Source organism: Salmo salar, chromosome 09, assembly GCF_965601325.2.
Source record: "Salmo salar chromosome 09, fSalSal1, whole genome shotgun sequence".
Classification (NCBI taxonomy): Eukaryota; Metazoa; Chordata; class Actinopteri; order Salmoniformes; family Salmonidae; genus Salmo; species Salmo salar.
This window is the reverse complement of record NC_138299.1, coordinates 76,453,146-76,474,319: the sequence shown is the minus strand read 5'-3', so window position 1 is coordinate 76,474,319 and position 21,174 is coordinate 76,453,146. Positions and strand designations below refer to the sequence as shown.

Here is a 21,174-nt window from a genome sequence, read left to right as displayed (position 1 = left end):
TACAGCCCCTGTAACAGTATAACTTCTGTCCCTCTCCTCGCCCCAACCTGGGCTCAAACCAGGGACTCTCTGCACACATCAACAACTAACACCCACAAAGCATCGTTACCCATCATGCCACAAAAGCCGCGGCACTTGCAGAGCAAGGGGAACAACTACTTCAGGTCTCAGAGCGAGTGACGTCACCCGATTGAAACGCTATTAGTGCGCACCACCGCTAACTAACTAGCCATTTCACATCGGTTACACTCCAACAGATCCACAGATGACAATCTCTATTGCACGCCACACTGCCCTTTCCCTCCTGGACAAAAGGAACTCCTACGTGAGAATGCCGTTCATTGACTACAGCTCAGCTTTCAACACCATAGTGCCCTTCAAGATCATCACTAAGCTAAATACCCTGGGATTAAACACCTACCTCTGCAAACGGATACTGAACTTTTTGACAGACCGCTCTCAGGTGGTAAGGCTAAGCAACAACACATCTGCCACGCTGACCCGCAACACAGGGGCTCCTCAGGGGTGCGTGCTTAGCCCCCTCCTCTACTCCCTGTTTACCCACGACTGTGTGGTCGCACATGACTCCAACACCATCATTAAGTTTACTGTTGATATGATGGTAGTAGGCCTGATCACCGATGATGATGAGACAGCCTACAGGGAGGAGGTCAGAGACCTGGCAGTGTGGTGCCAGGACAACAACCTCTCCTTTAACGTCAGCAAGATAAAGGAGCTGAAACTACAAGAAACAGAGGGCCAAACACGCCCCCATTCACATCGATGGGGCTGTAGTGGAGACGGTCATAAGCTTCAAGTTCCTCTGGACCTATCACTAAGGTCCTATCATGGTCCAAACACACCAACACAGTTGTGAAGAGGGTATGACAAAAATCCATAACAACAAAAATAGGCTTTTTTATCTTAATTTAAGTTTAGGGTTAGGCATAAGGTTAGCAGTGTGGTTAGGGTTAAGGTTTTATTTTTATTTTAAGAAGAGAAATTGTATGGGCGGGGTTTATGACTTTGTGGCTGTGGTAACTAGTAACCATCGTACTACTGGAGTGACGTCTTTAACTTCCCGGTCAAAATCCAAAGCAAACTTCATAATAAGAGTTCTGACCAGAAAAACTATATCTCAAGAGTTAATAATAATATATACAAATCAATATATAGTTTGACACATTAATCACCAATATGGGCACATACAATTAGCAGCATTATCATGTTTTATTTTTATCAACCCGAAAATACTTTTAATTTGAACAACAAAAAAATGCAATACGGAAACGAAAAACATTTTCCCTTCCGGAACCATCCATCGCCAGGAAGGGACAGAAGAGAGGAGGCTATTTTTAGAAGATTAAGAGTGGGACACAGCCGATTGAATAAGATTTTAATTGTGATAGGAAAGCATCCAACAGGAAAGTGTGATTATTGCCAGGAAACAGAGACCGCGGAGCATGTATTGCTACAGTGTGGGCAGTATCAGAGGGAAAGAGAGAAGATGAGATCTAGTATGAGGGAGAAGGGGATACAGGAAATTATTTTAAACATTATATTGAGTAGAACATTATTAGATATAGTCTCAAATATCTTGTTATATTTTTTAAAAGCTACGGGGCTGGCAGGTAGAATTGAGTTTCTCCCTAGTTCTGGCCCATACTCCAGTACAGAAGGTGGCGATAATGCACCATAACGTCTGATGCCAACCGCCGATAAACCCCACGGAAGAGAAGGAAAACATCAATCTACTGTTGCTGTCTCCGCTTAGTTATCTCGCGTGAAATATATATCTAGAAACCTCGAATAACGACAACGCAGCCACTATCTTGAAAATTGAATGTTCAACATGGGTTACAATAAATTCAGAGTCAACGCTACTCGGAAGATGTCGAAGACGTTAGCCTTGACCGTTCTAACCTGTTTGTCGTTCTGCATCAGTGTTTGCAGGGCAGAGGATAGTGCCATGGAGAACATCGTAACAGAGAGGAAGGTTGAAGATAACCACAGACAAGACAGTGCCGACCTGCTGATTTTCATCATGCTCCTAACCCTCACGATTTTAACTATATGGTTATTCAAGCACCGTCGTTTCAGGTTTTTGCATGAAACGGGACTAGCTATGATCTATGGTGAGTATGGGTGAGAGGCCCACTTGTCAGCATGATGTCATTGATATTATTACTCATCGTCATATTGTTTATGTCGTTAGCTATACAGGTCATTGCATGTTTATGTAGCATTTCTAATATACCTGTAGACTTCCAGTCATTGCGGCTACGCTAGTTAACATTGTCTCGCGAAACTACCGCTAACTTCATTCATGCTGCACGCAGAGACATAAAAAAATGGTATGTACGAGTTCATCGGGCTCTGAGTAAGTAGAACAAGGACCAACTCTCACAGTATTCCTTTAACATTACCTGGAAATATGCTGACAGTGTTGTCATTCCTATAGGGATGCGGTAGAGACAACATAATGCCTAGGTCTATGTGAGTCCTAGAATGGCTGTATCAATATGTTATACTGAACAAAAATATACACCCAACATGCAACAATTTAAAGATTTTACTGAATTATAGTTCATAGAAGGAAATCAGTCAATTGAAATAAATTCATTAGGCCCTAATCTATGCATTTCAAATGACTGGGTATACAGATATCTGTTGGTCACAGAAACCTTTAAAAAAGAAAAGTAGGGGCATGGATCAGAAAACCAGTCGGTATGACCACCATTTTTTGCCTCATGCAGCGCGACACATCTTGTTCGGATAGAGTTTGACCAGGTTGTTGATTGTGGAATGTTGTCCCGTTCCTCTTCAATGGCTGTGCGAAGTTGCTGGATATTGTCGGGAACTGGAACACGCTGTCATACATGTTGATCCAGAGCATCCCAAACATGGGTGATTATGCACAACAATGGGCCTCAGGATCTCATCATGGTATCTCACAGCATTCAAATTGCCATCGAATAAAATGCAATTGTGTTTGTCGTCCGTAGCTTATGCCTGCCCATACCATAACCCCACTGCCACCATGGGACACTCTGTACACAACGTTGACATCAGCAAACCTCTTACACGTCTGTCATCTGCTCGGTACAGTTGAAACCGGGATTAATCCGTGAAGAGCACACTTCTCCAGCGAGCCAGTGGCCATGAATTCGGTTATGACGCCGAGCTGCAGTCAGGTCAAGACCCTGATGAGGACGACGAGCATGCAGATGAGCTTCCCTAAGATGGTTTCCGACAATTTACGCAGAATGTATTCGGTTGTGCAAACCCACAGTTTCATCAGTTTTCCGGCTGGCTGGTCTCTGACGATCCCGCAGGTGAAGAAGCCGGATGTGGAGATCCTGGGATGGCGTGGTTACACGTGGTCTGCGGTTGTGAGGCCGCTTAGACGTACTGCCAAATTCTTTAAAGCGACATTGGAGGCAGCTTAGTGTAGAGAAATTAGCATTAAATTCTCTGGCAACAGCTCTGGTGGACATTCCTGCAGTTATCATGCCAATTGCACGCTCCCTCAACTTTAGTAATCTGGCATTGTGTGACAAAACGGCACAATTTTATTGTCCCCAGCACAAGGTGCACCTGTGTAATGATCATTCTATTTAATCAGCTTCTTGATATGCCACACCTGTCAGGTGGATGGATTATCTTGGTAAAGGAGAAATGCTCACTAACAGGCATGTAAACCAATTTGTGCACAACATTTTAGAGAAATATGCTTGATGTGCGTATGGAACATTTCTGGGATGTTTTATTTCAGCTCATGAAACATGGGACCAACACTTTACCTGTTGTGTTTATATTTTTGTTCAGTGTACATCTCTGTTGTTGGGAAACAATATTCATGCCTGATCAGTTTTGCGACTGTGTGCATGCACTAAACCCATACCGTTCTGTGTTATACACCCAGGAAGGTCCAACTTGCTTCAGTGTTTTACTGTAGTTTAGTATAATACTCTCTACTACACTCCATGCACTTCCCTGAAGCCTGTTACCTGGTTATTTATTTACAATTCACAAGGTGCTGCTGTACCAGCTTTAAGGGTGGAGAGGACAACTGTGAACCCAGTTAGCAGGGGTTGCCTTGTGGCATGTACTGTAGGGGCTTTCATAGGTGCAATTCTGTGTTTGTTCACCCCATTTAATTCCCTCTGTTCCCGCTCTCTCCCTCCAGGTGTGCTGGTTGGGGTGGTCCTGCGCTATGGTATCCACGTACCCCGTGACATTAGTAACGTCACCCTCAGTTGCCATGTCAACGCCAGCCCGCCCACACTGCTCGTCAACGTCAGTGGCAAGTTCTACGAGTACAGTCTGAAGGGTGAGATCAGCCCCTCTGAGATCAATGATGTACAAGACAACGAGATGCTTCGCAAGGTAGAGTCCCAAACAGATGTGGTCCTTGTTAATGTGACGCATATGAATGGCTTGACTGACCAAAACAGTGGATGCTTACAGATGGAATTGTTGTTGTCTGAAAGTGTTTCTTCATATCTGAATTGCTGTTTGGAAGGCTTAGTACGAATCGGGCAAGTAGGTTGCCTTTGTTGACATATTTCATTCTCAATCTTTCCCTAGACATTTTCCACACTTACTCACTGTCTGACACACACTCATGAGACTGTGTATAACTCGGAGCATAGCATATGTAATCAGTCATGTCCTGAGGTAGCCTACAGAGCACTATTCAGCTCTGTTCTATGCAAACGCTGTGTCACCTGGTCAGAGACAATAAACCTTTCCTTGATGCCATTTAGGACTTAGAGTTGATGTCAGCCTAAAGAGGCTTGATCAGAACTAGGCCTAACCGTAGGACATTAGATTAACAAACATAACAACTAGCAATATTTTCATCCAGCAACACAATTGAAAAGGGATTTAGAACCCTTGTTAGTTATTATTACGTAGTTCTAATTAGTTTCTAACTAATAATAACAGGTTCTATTAGTTCCATAGTCAGTGGGACACTACAGTTCAGTCATGTAATACAATCCCTCTTGTGTTTTTCCTCTTTTCTATAGGTGACCTTTGACCCAGAAGTGTTCTTTAACATCCTCCTGCCCCCCATCATCTTCCATGCCGGCTACAGTCTGAAGAGGGTAAGACATGTAGTTAGTTGTTTAAAGATGCTCTATGCAGAAATCGCTCTGCCATTTCCTGGTTGCTAAAATGCTAACAGTTTGCCTAATTTCAGTTTGTGATAAAACAAGCAAGTATAGTGTAGATAATCATTGTACCATCTAAACTGCAGTGAGAAATATTTTCCATAACCACAAATATTGTATTTTCAGATGTTTGAAGCTGGTGTACAAAACCAAAAGTAAAAGATACAAACACTAAACTTAAATATGGGGAGCATAGAAATAGTGCACACAGAACAGATTTAGCACTTCTTAGACTTGCTTTCAATGATAATGACAGATCTATCACACGCATTTCCATGTGAATTTGGTCAGGTCGCCCAAAAAGTTACATATTGTAGCTTTAAACGATAGTTAAATCACAGTGTTGATTTGTTCTTGGGTAATATTTAGGCCTAATCCTTCATCTAATTCTATCTCCCAGAGACACTTCTTCAGGAACATGGGGTCCATCCTAGCCTATGCCTTTCTGGGAACAGTCATATCATGTTTCATCATTGGGTGAGTTTATACCCTGTATTATACATGTATGCATTACCTCTGTGTGTTTATGCACCGTTAGTCCTTTGTGTGACATGTCAGAGAAATGCTCAGCTGAAGAAGTATGATCTCTATCTCTGTACAGGTTGCTGATGTACGGCTGTGTCACACTGATGAAGCAAGTGGGACAGCTTGACGGGGACTTCTTCTTCACTGACTGCCTGTTGTTTGGAGCCATCGTCTCTGCCACTGACCCCGGTACGGACCCCGTTCACCTCAGTCACATCTTTAGTACATAATGGTCAACCGCTTGCTTCACTAGTAATATGCCTAGTCATTCATAGTTATTTAAAGGGGGTTTTCCTGATTCACAAGATGCAAATACATGCACTGCCACTAATTATCTTAGTGACTGGAATAATGTGAGTTGTGGAATATAGCATAGGCTGATTTACTGAATGTTATGACTGCACACACCACCAACTATTTCTAACCTATAGGGCTCTGTTTGTGGGTTCATTCTAGTAGAATGTTGCCAACTATATGTTGCCCGTCTTACATTCTAGAATGTGGTCTTGGGGGTCCATCTGCATGTCATTGTGCCATTCTGTAGACAGTCTAAAGTGGGTTACTGTGTCTCTCGTCCTGCAGTGACGGTGCTGGCCATCTTCAACGAGCTGCAGGTGGACGTGGATCTGTACGTTCTGCTGTTTGGAGAGAGCGTTCTCAACGACGCCGTGGCCGTGGTGCTGTCCTCGTGAGTCCTCCGTCTTAACCTGACCCACCTGTCTACCGTCTGTCTGTGCGTCTGTATGTACACACTCACGTTGTGACGTTTTGTGTTTGTCTTTGCGATCCATTGTTGTGAAGCTTTGGCTGACAAACCTCATCTTTCAACAGATGTGCTTTGGAACTTTTTAAAACGTTTTTTAAGTTTTATATATATTTGGGCAGGATAAGGGGGCGTTTGGCCTACACACCCACACAGGTTCATGGACATGTGCACACAGACACCCTCAAACAACTTGTTGGTATGAATTGTCCTGTGCGTTGTGACCTGGCACTATACCAATAACAAGCCTAGTATTAATACTGTGGAATGTGTGAGGCTGACCTTTTGGTAACCCTAACCACTACATTCCCTCTGCTGGGAACTCTTATTATTTCAGAATTCGGTTGTGTTATGGTTGGCTCAGTGCGGGGGTGCGGCACGCCCCTGGAGCCAATCAGTGGGTAGAGGGTGTGGCGGTGACGCGAGACACTCCCCTGAACTGGTGTGCTAGCCCAGCGCTTTTGCAGTGGTTTCTTTTTGCGTCGTTAGAACATGCACGGCAAATGACCAACCATTACACTCCAGATAGCAGATATGAACCACAGCACGAGTACAACCCAGAAAGGGATAGTTCACTCAAATCAAAGTTCGTCAGGTGTTTGCAGAACGTTAAAGTTTTGAGTATTGAGCCCATATTAGATCCAGAGGTATGCATTAGGGAAAATCTTGAGGCACCAATTAAAACTGCAACCTGGTTCTGGTGGTATGGAATCCTGGTGATTTGCTGTTTGGGTGATACAAATTTGTTGTTACGTCCAGTGGGGGCTGCTGAGGGGAGGACGGCTCATAATAACGGCTGTAATGGAGTCAATGGAATGGTATCAATCACATAAAACAAGTGGTTTCCATTCCATTGACTCCATTTGGATTTTAACATGTTATCTAACATCACTAATTCCAAGCTTCAGCTAATCTTTCACGAGTGGTTCCCCATATTCTACCAGTTTCAATATCTAGGCCTAATAGTTCCTCCAGTTTGAATTGAATGAAAAGCTGTTGAAGTGTTTCTGCCGAAGTTCTTAGGGATAGATGTATCTAACTTGGTAGCTGGAATACCTGAAGATATATCTCACTTGGTAGCTGGAATACCTGAAGATGGATCTCACTTGGTAGCTGGAATACCTGAAGATGGATCTCACTTGGTAGCTGGAATACCTGAAGATGGATCTCACTTGGTAGCTGGAATACCTGAAGATGGAGCTCACTTGGTAGCTGGAATACCTGAAGATGGAGCTCACTTGGTAGCTGGAATACCTGAAGATGGATCTCACTTGGTAGCTGGAATACCTGAAGATGGATCTCACTTGGTAGCTGGAATACCTGAAGATGGATCTCACTTGGTAGCTGGAATACCTGAAGATGGATCTCACTTGGTAGCTGGAATACCTGAAGATGGATCTCACTTGGTAGCTGGAATACCTGAAGATGGATCTAGTGTAGCACATTGCTACTAAAAGAATGGCATCACGTACAGTACTTACTAGCAGATGTCCATACACAAATATTTACATACTTTAGTACGATCTCATCATTCCTTAATGATTTCCATATGATACTATGAAAGCAAGCCACAACGTATTTGCCTAAGAGACCCATCTGCACTTCAAACAGACTGGGCATGCAAACGGTAGTACTTAGTACTATACAGTGTAGTCTCTGGCCACTAGGATCGTTCTGATCATCAGTTATGGGGGCCACTAGGATCGTTCTGATCATCAGTTATGGGGGCCACCAGGATCGTTCTGATCATCAGTTATGGGGGCCACTAGGATCGTTCTGATCATCAGTTATGGGGGCCACTAGGATCGTTCTGATCATCAGTTATGGGGGCCACTAGGATCGTTCTGATCATCAGTTATGGGGGCCACTAGGATCGTTCTGATCATCAGTTATGGGGGCCACCAGGATCGTTCTGATCATCAGTTATGGGGGCCACTAGGACCGTTCTGATCATCAGTTATGGGGGCCACTAGGATTAAGCCCTCCCCTGGTCTGTAGGAATATACCATACCTTGGTTCTGATATCAATGGGTTGCAGATTATTCAAGACTTTCCACCTTCTCAGGATGGAAGCACATTGTAAAGCAGCTCTTTAGTTCTGTAATTCTACCAAATTACCAATGTTTTCTTTAAGTATTCTGCAAGCAAAGCACATTCTTTCTAGGCTCCAGAAATGCTACAGTACATACCAGTATTTCATTTCCAGCCTTATAACACTTCATCCACCCACGTAGGCCACCTGAACTGTTCTGTTATGTTGTACCTTTTCTAATATTGACTGTGTTTGTACCAGATCCATCGTGGCGTACCAGCCGGAGGGGGACAACAGTCACACCTTTGAGGTGATGGCCATGTTGAAGTCCTTCGGGGTGTTCCTGGGTGTTTTCAGTGGATCCTTCGCCCTGGGGGTGGCCACCGGGGTCATGACAGCACTCATATCCTTTATGCAGGGATATATTTCCTGTGTGATTTGAGTGTCTAGAAATATATAGATTGATATTGCAATAACGTCAAGGTTAGAAACAGATGGAAATGCTTTTGTTCTTGTATTAGAATGTATGAAGTTATGGTTTTTGGAATGATCAACTTGCTTGTTGCTATATGTAAAACTTAATTCTCTAAGCTTCTCTGTAAAAAAAAAAAAAAACTAAACAAAACGGACAAAACTGCCTTCTTCCATTTCAAAACTAGTTCACTGCAATTTTCCCTTCCTCCATGAAATGTGGGAACTGAGAATTGGCCACGCTGTCTGAGCCATTCTTCTACATCTCTGCCATGGTGGCAATAGCTAGTGTATAGTGAGTTGTGTAATGTATACACTAAGTGTATAAAACATTAGGAACACCTTCCCAATATTGAGTTGCCCTCAACAGGTTTCAAGTGTTCCACAGGGATGCTGGTCCATGTTGACTCCAATGCTTCCCACAGTTGTGACAAGTTGGCTGGATGTCCTTTGGGTGGTGGACCAGGACCATTCTTGATACACACAGGAAACTGTTGAGGGTGAAAAACCCAGCAGCGTTGCAGTTCTTGACACACTCAAACCAGTGCGCCTGGCACCTACTACCATATCCCGTTCAAAGGCACTTACAGTGGGGGAAAAAAGTATTTGATCCCCTGCTGATTTTGTACGTTTGCCCACTTACAAAGAAATTGATCAGTCTATCATTTTAATAGTAGGTTTATTTGAACAGTGAGAGACAGAATAACAACAAAAAAATCCAGAAAAACGCATGTCAAAAATGTTATAAAATGATTTGCATTTTAATGAGGGAAATGAGTATTTGACCCCTCTGCAAAACATGACTTAGTACTTGATGGCAAAACCCTTGTTGGCAATCACAGAGGTCAGATGTTTCTTGTAGTTGGCCACCAGGTTTGCACACTTCTCAGGAGGGATTTTGTCCCACTCCTCTTTGCAGATGATCTTCTCCATGTCATAAAGGTTTCGAGGCTGACGTTTGGCAATTCGAACCTTCAGCTCCTTCCACAGATTTTCTATGGGATTAAGGTCTGTAGACTGGCTAGGCCACTTCTTCTTGAGCCACTCCTTTGTTGCCTTGGCCGTGTGTTTTGGGTCATTGGCATGCTGGAATAGCCATCCACGACCCATTTTCAATGCCCTGGCTGAGGGAAGGAGGTTCTCACCCAAGATTTGACAGTACATGGCCCCGTCCATCGTCCCTTTGATGCGGTGAAGTTGTCCTGTCCCCTTAGCAGAAAAACACCCCCAAAGCATAATGTTTCCACCTCCATGTTTGATGGTGTTCTTGGGGTCATAGGCAGCATTCCTCCTCCAAACACGGCAAGTTGAGTTGATGTCAAAGAGCTCAATTTGTCTCATCTGACCACAACACTTTCACCAGTTGTCCTCTGAATCATTCATGTATATGTATTCTTGAGCAGGGGGACCTTGCGGGCGCTGCAGGATTTCAGTCCTTCATGGCGTAGTGTGTTACCAATTGTTTTCTGGTGACTATGGTCCCAGCTGCCTTGAGATCATTGACAAGATCCTCCCGTGTAGTTCTGGGCTGATTCCTCACCGTTCTCATGATCATTGCAACTCCACGAGGTGAGATCTTGCATGGAGCCCCAGGCCGAGGGAGATTGACAGTTCTTTTGTGTTTCTTCCATTTGCGAATAATCGCACCAAATGTTGTCACCTTCTCACCAAGCTGCTTGGCGATGGTCTTGTAGCCCATTCCAGCCTTGTGTAGGTCTACAATCTTGTCCCTAACATCCTTGGAGAGCTCTTTGGTCTTGGCCATGGTGGAGAGTTTGGAATCTGATTGATTGATTGCTTCTGTGGACAGGTGTTTTTTTTACAGTTAACAAGCTGCGGTTAGGAGCACTCCCTTTAAGAGTGTGCTCCTAATCTCAGCTCGTTACCTGTATAAAAGACACCTGGGAGCCAGAAATCTTTCTGATTGAGAGGGGGTCAAATACTTTTTTCCCTCATTAAAATGCAAATCAATTTATAACATTTCTGACATGTGTTTTTCTGGATATTTTTGTTGTTATTCTGTCTCTCACTGTTCAAATAAACCTACCATTAAAATTATAGACTGATCCTTTCTTTGTCAGTGGGCAAACGTACAAAATCAGCAGGGGATCAAATACTTTTTTCCCCCACTGTAAATATTTTGTCTTGCCCCTTCACCCTCTGAATGGCACACATACACAATCCATGTCTGGAGGCTTAAAAATCCTTCTTTAACCTGTCTCCTCCCCTTCGTCGACACTGATTTGAAGTGGATTTAACAAGTGACATCAATAAGGGATCATAGCTTTCACCTGGTCAGTCTATGTCACGGAAATAGCAGGTGTTCCTAATGTCAGTGTAGTGTTTCATGTCGTATTGTCTCCTTGACTGTTCTCCTCACGTCACTAAGTTCACTAAGCTGAGAGACTTCCAGCTACTGGAGACGGCTCTCTTCTTCCTCATGTCCTGGAGCACCTTCTTAATGGCTGAGGCCTGTGGCTTCACAGGTAAACCCTCATCTTACTGCAAAGCTACACTCAGGTCATGGTCCCACCCCACGGGTTATTTTTTCCATCACCCAGCTTATTATGGTTAATCACGATGTGGGTGTGTCTGCTTGATGTTGTGTGTGCAGGTGTGGTGGCGGTGCTGTTCTGTGGGATCACTCAGGCTCACTACACCTTCAACAACCTGTCCCCTGAGTCCCAGGAGAGGACCAAACAGGTGAGGACGATGTTTACCATTGCAGTTATTTACGGGCAAGCTACTTTGGACAGCAAGGTCATCTGCTAAATGTTGATGTTCCATCAGTGTTCCTGGAAGGTTGTTTTTGTGTTGTCCTGTAGTTGTTTGAGCTGCTGAACTTCCTGGCGGAGAATTTCATCTTCTCCTACATGGGTCTGGCGTTGTTCACCTTCAAGAACCACATCTTCAACCCCACCTTCATCGTCGGGGCTTTCGTATCTTTACTCAAAACTATAATACTTCAATTAATATTCAACTTTTGATTTAGTAGCACTGTAGGGAGTTAATGTGGAGTATCGAATATATTGCATGTAAAGTTGGTGAAACCAGAAAGTTCATGGTAAGAACAAAAATTCTATAGCTTTTGTTTTTTAGAGTGTAAATATTCAGTAGACTGAAGTGGTTTCTTTCTTTGTCTGGACTGTTTGGAGGCCTCCTTGACAGTGTTCCCCTCCCAGCTGGCAGTGTTCCTGGGAAGAGCAGCCAACATCTACCCCCTGTCCTTCCTGCTCAACCTGGGACGCAGGAACAAGATCAGCTCCAACTTCCAACACATGATGATGTTTGCTGGTACAGTGTGTGACGTGGTCAGACAGAGATCTGGCGCCACAGCTTGTCAATTTCCTTTTCTCATAAAATGCAGCTTAAGTTCAGTCACCAGAATAAATAACTTTGTATTTACTTGAAGAGAAAAGGCGTGTGAAGGAAAATACGCTATCCTTTTTGTGTGTGTGTATATATATATATATATATATATATATATATACACACACACACACACATTACCAGTCAAATTTTGGACACCTACTTATTCAAGGGTTTTTCTTTATTTTTGCTATTTTCTACATTGTAGAATAATAGTAAAGACATTAAATACTATGAAATAACACATGTGGAATCATGTAGTAACCAAAAAAGTTTTAAAACAAATCTAAATATATTTTGGATTCTTCAAAGTAGCCATCCTTTGCCTTGATGACATCTTTGCACACTTTTGGTATTCTCTCAACCAGCTTCATAAGGAATGCTTTTCCAACAGTCTTAACCTCTATGGGCTAGGTGGGACGCTAGCGTCCCACCCGTGGTGCACTCCATCAACAGCAGGTGCATTTCAAGAGCGGCAAATTTGAATCCAAATAAATGTCAAAATTCAAATTTTTCAAACATACAACTATTTTACACCCTTTGAAAGATAAACATCTCCTTAATCTAACCACGTTTTACGATTTCAAAAAGGTTTTACGGCGAAAGCATAAATTTAGAGTATGTTAGGACAGTACATTTACAAGAGTTGTGTGTAATGTTTTGTCAATTCAAAGACAGGGTCACCAAAACCATAAAACCAGCTAAAATGATGCACTAACCTTTTACAATCTCCATCAGATGACACTCCTAGGACATTATGTTAGACAATGCATGCATTTTTAGTTCTATCAAGTTCATATTTATATCCAAAAACAGCGTTTTACTATGGCATTGATGTTGAGGAAATCGTTTCCCTCCAATAACCGGCAGTCAAGTCAGCACCACAAATTAAATAATTAAAATTAGAAAACATTGGTAAAATATTATATTGTCATTTAAAGAATTATAGATTTACATCTCTTGAACGCAATCAACTTGCCAGATTTAAAAATAACCTTACTGGGAAATCACACTTTGCAATAATCTGAGCACTGCGCCCAGAAAAATACGCGTTGCGATACAGACTAGCCGTCATGTTGGGGAGATCTAAAATCGAAAATACTATGTAAATAATCCATTACCTTTGATTCTCTTCATCAGATGTCACTTCCAGGTATCACAGGTCCATAACGAATGTAGTTTTGTTCAAAAAAGCTCATCATTTATGTCCAAAAATCTCCGTCTTGTTAGCACATGATCTAAGCCAGCCGGACTTCTCGTCATGAACGAGGGGAAAAAATATATTTACGTTCGTTCAAACATGTCAAACGTTGTATAGCATAAATCATTAGGGCCTTTTTTAACCAGAACATGAATAATATTCAAGGTGGACGAATGCATACTCTTTTATAACGTATTGGAACGAGGGTACCCAAACATGAACTCGCGCGCCAGGTGTCTAATGGGCCATCATCGTTCCATGGCTCTTGTTCGGTCAGATCTCCCTCCAGAAGACTCAAAACACTTTGTAAAGGCTGGTGACATCTAGTGGAAGCAATAGGAAGTGCCAAAATATTCCTCAGCCCCTGTGTTTTTCAATGGGATAGGTTTAAAGGTAATACAACACATCAGGTATCCACTTCCTGTCAGAAAATGTCTCAGGGTTTTGCCTGCCAAATGAGTTCTGTTATACTCACAGACACCATTCAAACAGTTTTAGAAACTTTAGAGTGTTTTCTATCCATATATAATAAGTATATGCATATTCTAGTTACTGGGTAGGATTAGTAACCAGATTAAATCGGGTACATTTTTTTTATCCAGCCGTGCAAATACTGCCCCCTAGCCCTAACAGGTTAAAGGAAGTTCCCACATATGCTGAGCACTTGTGTACTTTTCCTTCACTTTGCGGTCCAACTCATCCCAAACCATCTCATTGTGGAGGCCAGGTCATCTGATGCAGCACTCCATCACGCTCCTTGATAAAATAGCCCTTACACAGTCTGGAGGTGTGTTGGGTCATTGTCCTGTTGAAAAACAAATGATTGTCCCACTAAGCGCAAACCAGGTGGGATAGCGTATCGCTGCAGAATGCTGTGGTAGCCATGCTGGTAAAGTGTGCTTTGAATTCTAAATTAATCACTGACAGTGTCACGAGCAAAGCACCCTCATACCATCACACCACCTCCATGCTTCACGGTGGGAACCACACATGCAGAGATCATCCGTTCACCTACTCTGCGTCTCACATAGACACAATAGTGTCCTTTAGTAGTGGTTTCTTTGCAGCAATTCGACCATGAAGACCTGATTCAGGCAGTCTCCTCTGAACAGTTGATGATGAGGTGTGTCTGTTACTTGAACTCTGTGAAGCATTTATTTGGGCTGCAATTTCTGAGGCTGGTAACTCTAAGGAACTTATCCTCTGCAGCAGAGGTAACTCTGGGTCTTCCTTTCCTGTGGCGGTCCTCATGAGAGCCAGTTTCAGCATAGCACTTGATTTTTTTTTGACTGCTCTTAAATGTTCTGTATTGACTGACCTTCATATCTTAAAGTAATGATGGACTGTCATTTCTCTTTGCTTATTTGAGCTGTTCTTGCCATAATATGGACTTGGTCTTTTACCAAATAAGGCTATATTCTGTATACCACCCCTACCTTGTCACAACACAACTGGCTCAAGCGCATTAAGAAGGAAAGAAATTCCACAAATTAACTTTTAACCAGGTACACCTGTTAATTGAAATGCATTCCAGGTGACTTCCTCATGAAGCTGGTTGAGAGAATGCCAATATTATGCAAAGCTGTCATCAAGGCAAAGGATGGCTACTTTGAAGAATCTCAAATATAAAATATAGTTTAATTTGTTTAACACTTTTTTTGGTTACTCCATATGTGTTACTTCATAGTTTTGATGTCTTCACTATTATTCTACAATGTAGAAAATAGTAAAAATAAAGACAAACCCTTGAATGAGTAGGTGTGTCCAAACTTTTGACTGGTACTGTATATAAAATGTTTGGGGAATTTTTTGAAATATCCTCCCAATTTTTGTCCTAGAGCTTTTTTATATATGTATATGTTGATTTATGAGTCTGCTTTTGTGTGTCCGGTGATTTAGGAGATGCTGTTTTGCTAATACAGTACATCCTTTATAGAATATTAATGTAGTAACTTGAGTCATACCAGCACCTGTTGTTTCAATGACCCCTATGGACCTGTTTTGACTGATTGTCATGTGATCACTATAGTTGGAAATGTTCAGAGTTCCCACACCAGCGACGTTATCTAACAAAAAGCTATTTTAAGTGATATTACTTGTGGAGATTCTCTCTCTCTCTCTCTCTCTCTCTCTCTCTCTCTCTCTCTCACTCACACACACACACACACACACACACACACACACACACACAGTATTACCCCTCCTTGTTTCCAGAAGAATCCAGGCTCCTAAGAAACTTTGCAGTATTTAGTTTTTTTGTGTGTTATTTCTTACATTATCCACAAGCATTTCGCTACAACCGCAATAATATGTGTGACCAATACAAATTTGATTTGTCCTCCTCCACAGGTCTGCGCGGGGCGATGACCTTTGCCCTTTCCATCCGGGACACGGCTACATACGCCCGTCAGATGATGTTCACCACCACACTCCTCATCGTCTTCTTCACCGTGTGGGTCTGTGGAGGGGGAACCACTCAGATGCTTTCCTGCCAGCACATACGGTAGGTCCACCGCGGGGGGTCAAAGGTTAGGGGATGTCGGTGTTGGTGTCTGCCTATTTATTTTTGTTGCCTTCAAACGAAATCTTTGTTGAATTGATGTTTATTCTAATCGAGGATACACAAAGCACATAAGGTTGCCTGTCCATCTTCAATATGATCGTCTGTGACCACTGTGATCTGGTCGACTCATTTATGTGTATCTGCGTTTGTAACAGTGTTGGAGTCGATTCGGACGCAGATAACACAGTGAGTATTAAGACTCTGAAAGTTGACTTATTTGACTTGAATGCTGTAATTGTCTGTTGTTCTGAGTGGATCGCTGTATCAGTCTTGTGTGTCTCATCAGATGAGCATTACAGAGGGATCAGAGCGGCGGAGCACCAAACACGAGAGTGCCTGGCTCTTCAGGATCTGGTACAACTTTGACCACAAGTATCCTTTGATGTCATATATTTGATTGTATATATATATGTGTAACTACTGCAATAACATACTAGCCTACAGCAGAGGTGTACTGAAGAAGAGGCGGATGGTTCTCCTATAGTAAGTCTCCCATTACATATTTGAGCAGTTTGTTTTGTTACTATGTGACACAGTTGAGGCCTTGACTCTACGCCCTCTCCAGCTACCTGAAGCCCATCCTGACCCACAGTGGCCCCCCACTCACCGTCACCATGCCTGCCTGCTGTGGACCGCTGGCCAGATGTCTCACCAGCCCACAGGCCTATGAGGTCAGGCCTCACAAACCAAATGTGTTCCTATTAACCCCGTGACCCTGTTAGGGGGATTATGGTAATCGTGATGACATGTGTGAGGAAGTGTTTTCTTCTTTGTTTTAATGAGTATCACAGCGGATAGTGTATATTTGAATGAACGCAAATGAAGAGTTGCTGATTTCATCAAAGCTAAAGCATTAGTTCAGTTATAGCAGGAGTATTTGATTAGTGATAGTTGTCATAATCAGAATGTCATCTAGTGGTAACCTATTTTAAAATCTTTCTTTCCTGCCACCAGAACGAGTGCCAGCTGAAGGACGACGACTCGGACCTCATCCTGACGGACGGGGACATCAGCCTGACCTACGGTGACATCACTGTGAGCACGGACGCCAGCGGCGCCCACACCAGTGCTGGGCCCGCGGGCACCACCTCCGCCATCATCTCCGCTGATGACCTGGACCGCGAGCTGACGTACGGGGACCACGAGCTGGTGATGAGGGGTACTCGTCTGGTCCTGCCCATGGACGACTCCGAGCCCCCGCTCGCCGACCCACGTCACCGCATGCGGATGTGAGGCGAAAGAGAGGCCAGCTAGCCAGATGACCAATTCACTCTACGTCCTGTTCCCCGCAGGCTGCAGGAATTAGATCAACTAAGATCAGCAAGAGACTGGTCTCTCTCTGTCTGTCTGTCTCTCTGTCTGTCTTTCTCTCTCTCCACTCTCTCTGTCTTTCCTCTTCTCTCATACCGCTCCTCATCTGTCTCTCTCTCTCTCCCCCACTGCCTCTCCTCTTTGAGTTTCTCAAGTGGTTAATCCATGTCTACCTCATTATTGTTTGTTCATTTCTACTCCTGTTGCCATCATTATAATATGAATTATTTATTCATGTTTCCTTTTTCTTTTGATTTGGTTAAACCGATAGCTTTTGTCAGTTTGTCTTCTAACAGGACCACACTGAAATCACGTGGCAATCCGCTCACCGTAGCGCTGCAGAGTCGTCTATACGCATGCATTAGTCTGGATGTGGAGGTCACAGTGCAACAGCTAGCTTAGCTAATACCATTTGTCTCTGTATCACAGGGTCCATAATAACATAGTTTTTTAACGCGTGGGGAGTGGGTAGGTCGAGGGGTTGACTGAGTTTTGTAGCCCTGTTTTTGGGTCTGATTCTGAATGTTTCTGCCTTCTCTGTGTGATCCAAGGGATGCTGGCTGACTAAGTGGCTCGGCGCTGCATTGTGTTGCTATGCATACGGTTAGAATCAAGTGCCTGAGTGACCGCAAGTTTATATTCCCTTTTTAGAAGTGATACACTCCTCCGTCCACTGGGTGGCGACCTCTCTCCGGGTGACAGGCTGCCTGTGTTTTTGAGCCATTGGTCTGTAGATAGTTAACGATGTTCTAGCCTGGTTCAACCAAGCTAACAATATAATTCAGCTCGCTCTGTGTAACCTAGCACACGTCTTGGATCTCCCACAATGACCTCAGACTGTGACTTTGGGAGGTTTTGACACCTTCTTTTAGAAGCTGATGTCACTCACCACAGAAGCAGAAAGAAGGGCTGTCGTTTCGAGTGCGAGTTCTAAATCTCCTGTACGGGGAAAGTTGGTGCCATTCCTCCTTCATTGACATTTGATGAAAATTGAGTGCAGGCAGCCTGAAAAAAATTAATGTATTTTGCAACATACTATAAGTACTTTAGCTACATCCTCGTTTTCACTGTAATTCTAATACTATACACGTGTAACATGGTGTATATTTGACATTAGGGATTGAAATGTTACTCAAATCAAACCTAGTGTGTACTTCCATCTGGGCTAAGCCCTTGCTTCCTACTGGCTAAGATCTATCTGGTTTATTCACCGGAGTAGGAACATGTTACAGTAGCTCATAATTAAGGATCTAATTTGCTTTGTTTTTGGCAAATTTATCTGGATAAACATTAATTTCTTATTCAATTCTATTTCAAATCGAATTTGCTTGGTTGGATTATTTATGGAAATGGCCTGAGCATGTCCATGTCAAACATTGTTGAGGTGCTGCAGCTACATTGTATGTAGTGGACCGCAGTTCAACTGTTAACTGCCTTGAGTTATTGATTATATTGTCCCTAGTACTGTATGATGTGACAAAGGATTGGTACATACTATCAGAAACAACTTGAATAGGCCAGTTGGAATCATAACATTTCGATTTTAAATGATCCAAAACTACAGACATATTTGTTATTGAAATTATACGAAGATATGTTTGAAGCAATCACTTCTGATTCAGAGTAGATATTTAGAGAAAAGCTGGTAGGGATCACTTGTAGAAAAATGTATGTGTGCAATACTTTATTTGTGTAAAATAATCATACAGTAGGTTATATTAGAGTCTAATGTTTCCTATATGCCTCGCGCTACAATGTATGGGTGTTGGGTTGATTTATAGCTGAAGTCTGGCACCAGAGTGAGTAGCTCCTTTGAGCTGCTTGGCTACATGGGGGTTGGCTCTGTGACTGGTCTGGGATCAGTGGTGGCTGTTAATGTGGTGTAGCAGGAAGTGTTGACCGGACACCACCCTGACGACGCACTGTTGATGTGGATGGAATCAGGCCCCGTGCCAGACAGCATTACAGAGGAGACAAAGAGAGCGGGGGGGGGGGGGGGGGGTAGGAGCAGGGTAGCAGCAGAGGAAAGGGAGGTAGAGAGAGAAATAGTTGACATTCTACCTATATTCAATGTTATTCACTTTTGCACCTGGGGAGGGAGGGGTAGGGGGGGGGGGGTAGTAGTACAAAGAGGGGGACAGGGTAGGAAAGAAGTACAAAGAGGGGGACAGGGTAGGAGGGAGGTACAAAGAGGGGGACAGGGTAGGAGGGAAGTACAAAGAGGGGGACAGGGTAGGAGGGAAGTACAGAGGGGGACAGGGTAGGAGGGAAGTACAAAGAGGGGGACAGGGTAGGAGGGAAGTACAAAGAGGGGGACAGGGTAGGAGGGAAGTACAAAGAGGATGGCAGGGTAGGAGGGAAGTACAAAGAGGGGGGCAGGGTAGGAGGGAAGTACAAAGAGGGGGGCAGGGTAGGAGGGAAGTACAAAGAGGGGGGCAGGGTAGGAGGGAAGTACAAAGAGGGGGACAGGGTAGGAGGGAAGTACAAAGAGGGGGACAGGGTAGGAGGGAAGTACAAAGAGGGGGACAGGGTAGGAGGGGAATTACAAAGAGGGGGACAGGGTATGAGGGAAGTACAAAGAGAGGGACAGGGTAGGAGGGAAGTACAAAGAGGGACAGGGTAGGAGAAGAGGAAAGGGAGGTAGAGAGAGAAATAGTTGACATTCTACCTATATTCAATGTTATTCACTTTTGCACCTGGGGAGGGAGGGGTAGAGGAGGGCAGTGTACCACCCAGCGTTATCTCCTGTTGACCACCCAGCGTTATCTCCTGTTGACCACCCAGCGTTATCTCCTGTTGACCACCCAGTGTTATCTCCTGTTGACCACCCAGTGTTATCTCCTGTTGTGCAGGAACCTCTGACGGCGTGTGAGTTTTTTTATTTATCAAGCATGCCTCTTGACACCACAATGTGCAGGAAAAGATTTTTTCATCCCACCATTTTATATATAGTTTTTTTCTCTCTCTCTATTTTGTTTATTCTTGAGGAAGAAGGGAAGTACGGCGAGTGTCCGCGATGGCGCAGCATTTGCACTTGTCTTTTAAGAAACCTTTGTTTGAGTTAGATTTGTCTTGTAAGTTCCATTTGTCATGTTTGTGGTGCTGTTTTTAACCGGCTTTTGTTGGGGTTATGAAGGAATTGACATGAATCCTGTGAATTATGATTTTTAGTAGAAACTCATGGAGTCATGTCATAACTGTCAGAGGTCACGAACGGAAGGGTTGTATCCATTGATGTACAGGTTGTTATGATCTATGTAACCAAGAGAAACAAGATTGGCCTCCTTGCTTTTCCATGCCATTGACTCTGACTCCGTCTTCACTTTAAGGAAAAAAAGAAATCAAGCCAGATCAGGACTGTGTACCAGTCTATAACTAACATATGAAGTAATGTAATGTCAAAAAAGACCCATTATAGGTCACCTTATACCTTGCCTGTACTGTTCTTACAGTATGTGTTCTATTGTTTTGAACGATGAATGGTAACTATGGTAACTTGTAATTAACACGTTGACACTAGTCTGAAGTAGCTGACCAAAGGGGCTTGTTGTACTCTGTGTTTTCAGACTGTGCGATGTGTTTATACTGCTACTTCGCTGTGTGTGTCGCACTGTGCTTCCTCAGTGTTGCCGGTACTGACTGTTTACATCTCTGTAAATATTCTCACCTGTTCAAGTTGCGTGCAATGGTCAATAAACAAAGCCTGTGCTTTTGATTGAACCCTCTGTAATGTCTCCTTATTGACCTGCTGATTTCACATCA

The 21,174-nt window shown here is 43.4% G+C and overlaps 1 protein-coding gene across 1 annotated transcript; it reads left to right on the top strand.

Annotated features, from left to right (window-relative positions):
• The first annotated feature begins 1,316 nt into the window (after nucleotides 1-1,316).
• LOC106611718 (sodium/hydrogen exchanger 6) lies at nucleotides 1,317-21,132 on the top strand. Its single transcript, XM_014212219.3, has 16 exons — nucleotides 1,317-2,135; nucleotides 4,190-4,389; nucleotides 5,034-5,111; nucleotides 5,578-5,654; nucleotides 5,779-5,891; nucleotides 6,285-6,390; nucleotides 8,759-8,900; nucleotides 11,349-11,454; nucleotides 11,583-11,671; nucleotides 11,794-11,907; nucleotides 12,151-12,262; nucleotides 15,888-16,041; nucleotides 16,257-16,287; nucleotides 16,388-16,473; nucleotides 16,667-16,772; nucleotides 17,056-21,132. The coding sequence occupies exons 1-16, from the start codon at nucleotides 1,844-1,846 to the stop codon at nucleotides 17,332-17,334; spliced, it is 2,085 nt and encodes a 694-aa protein (XP_014067694.1). The 5' UTR covers nucleotides 1,317-1,843; the 3' UTR covers nucleotides 17,335-21,132.
• Nucleotides 21,133-21,174: the final 42 nt, after the last annotated feature.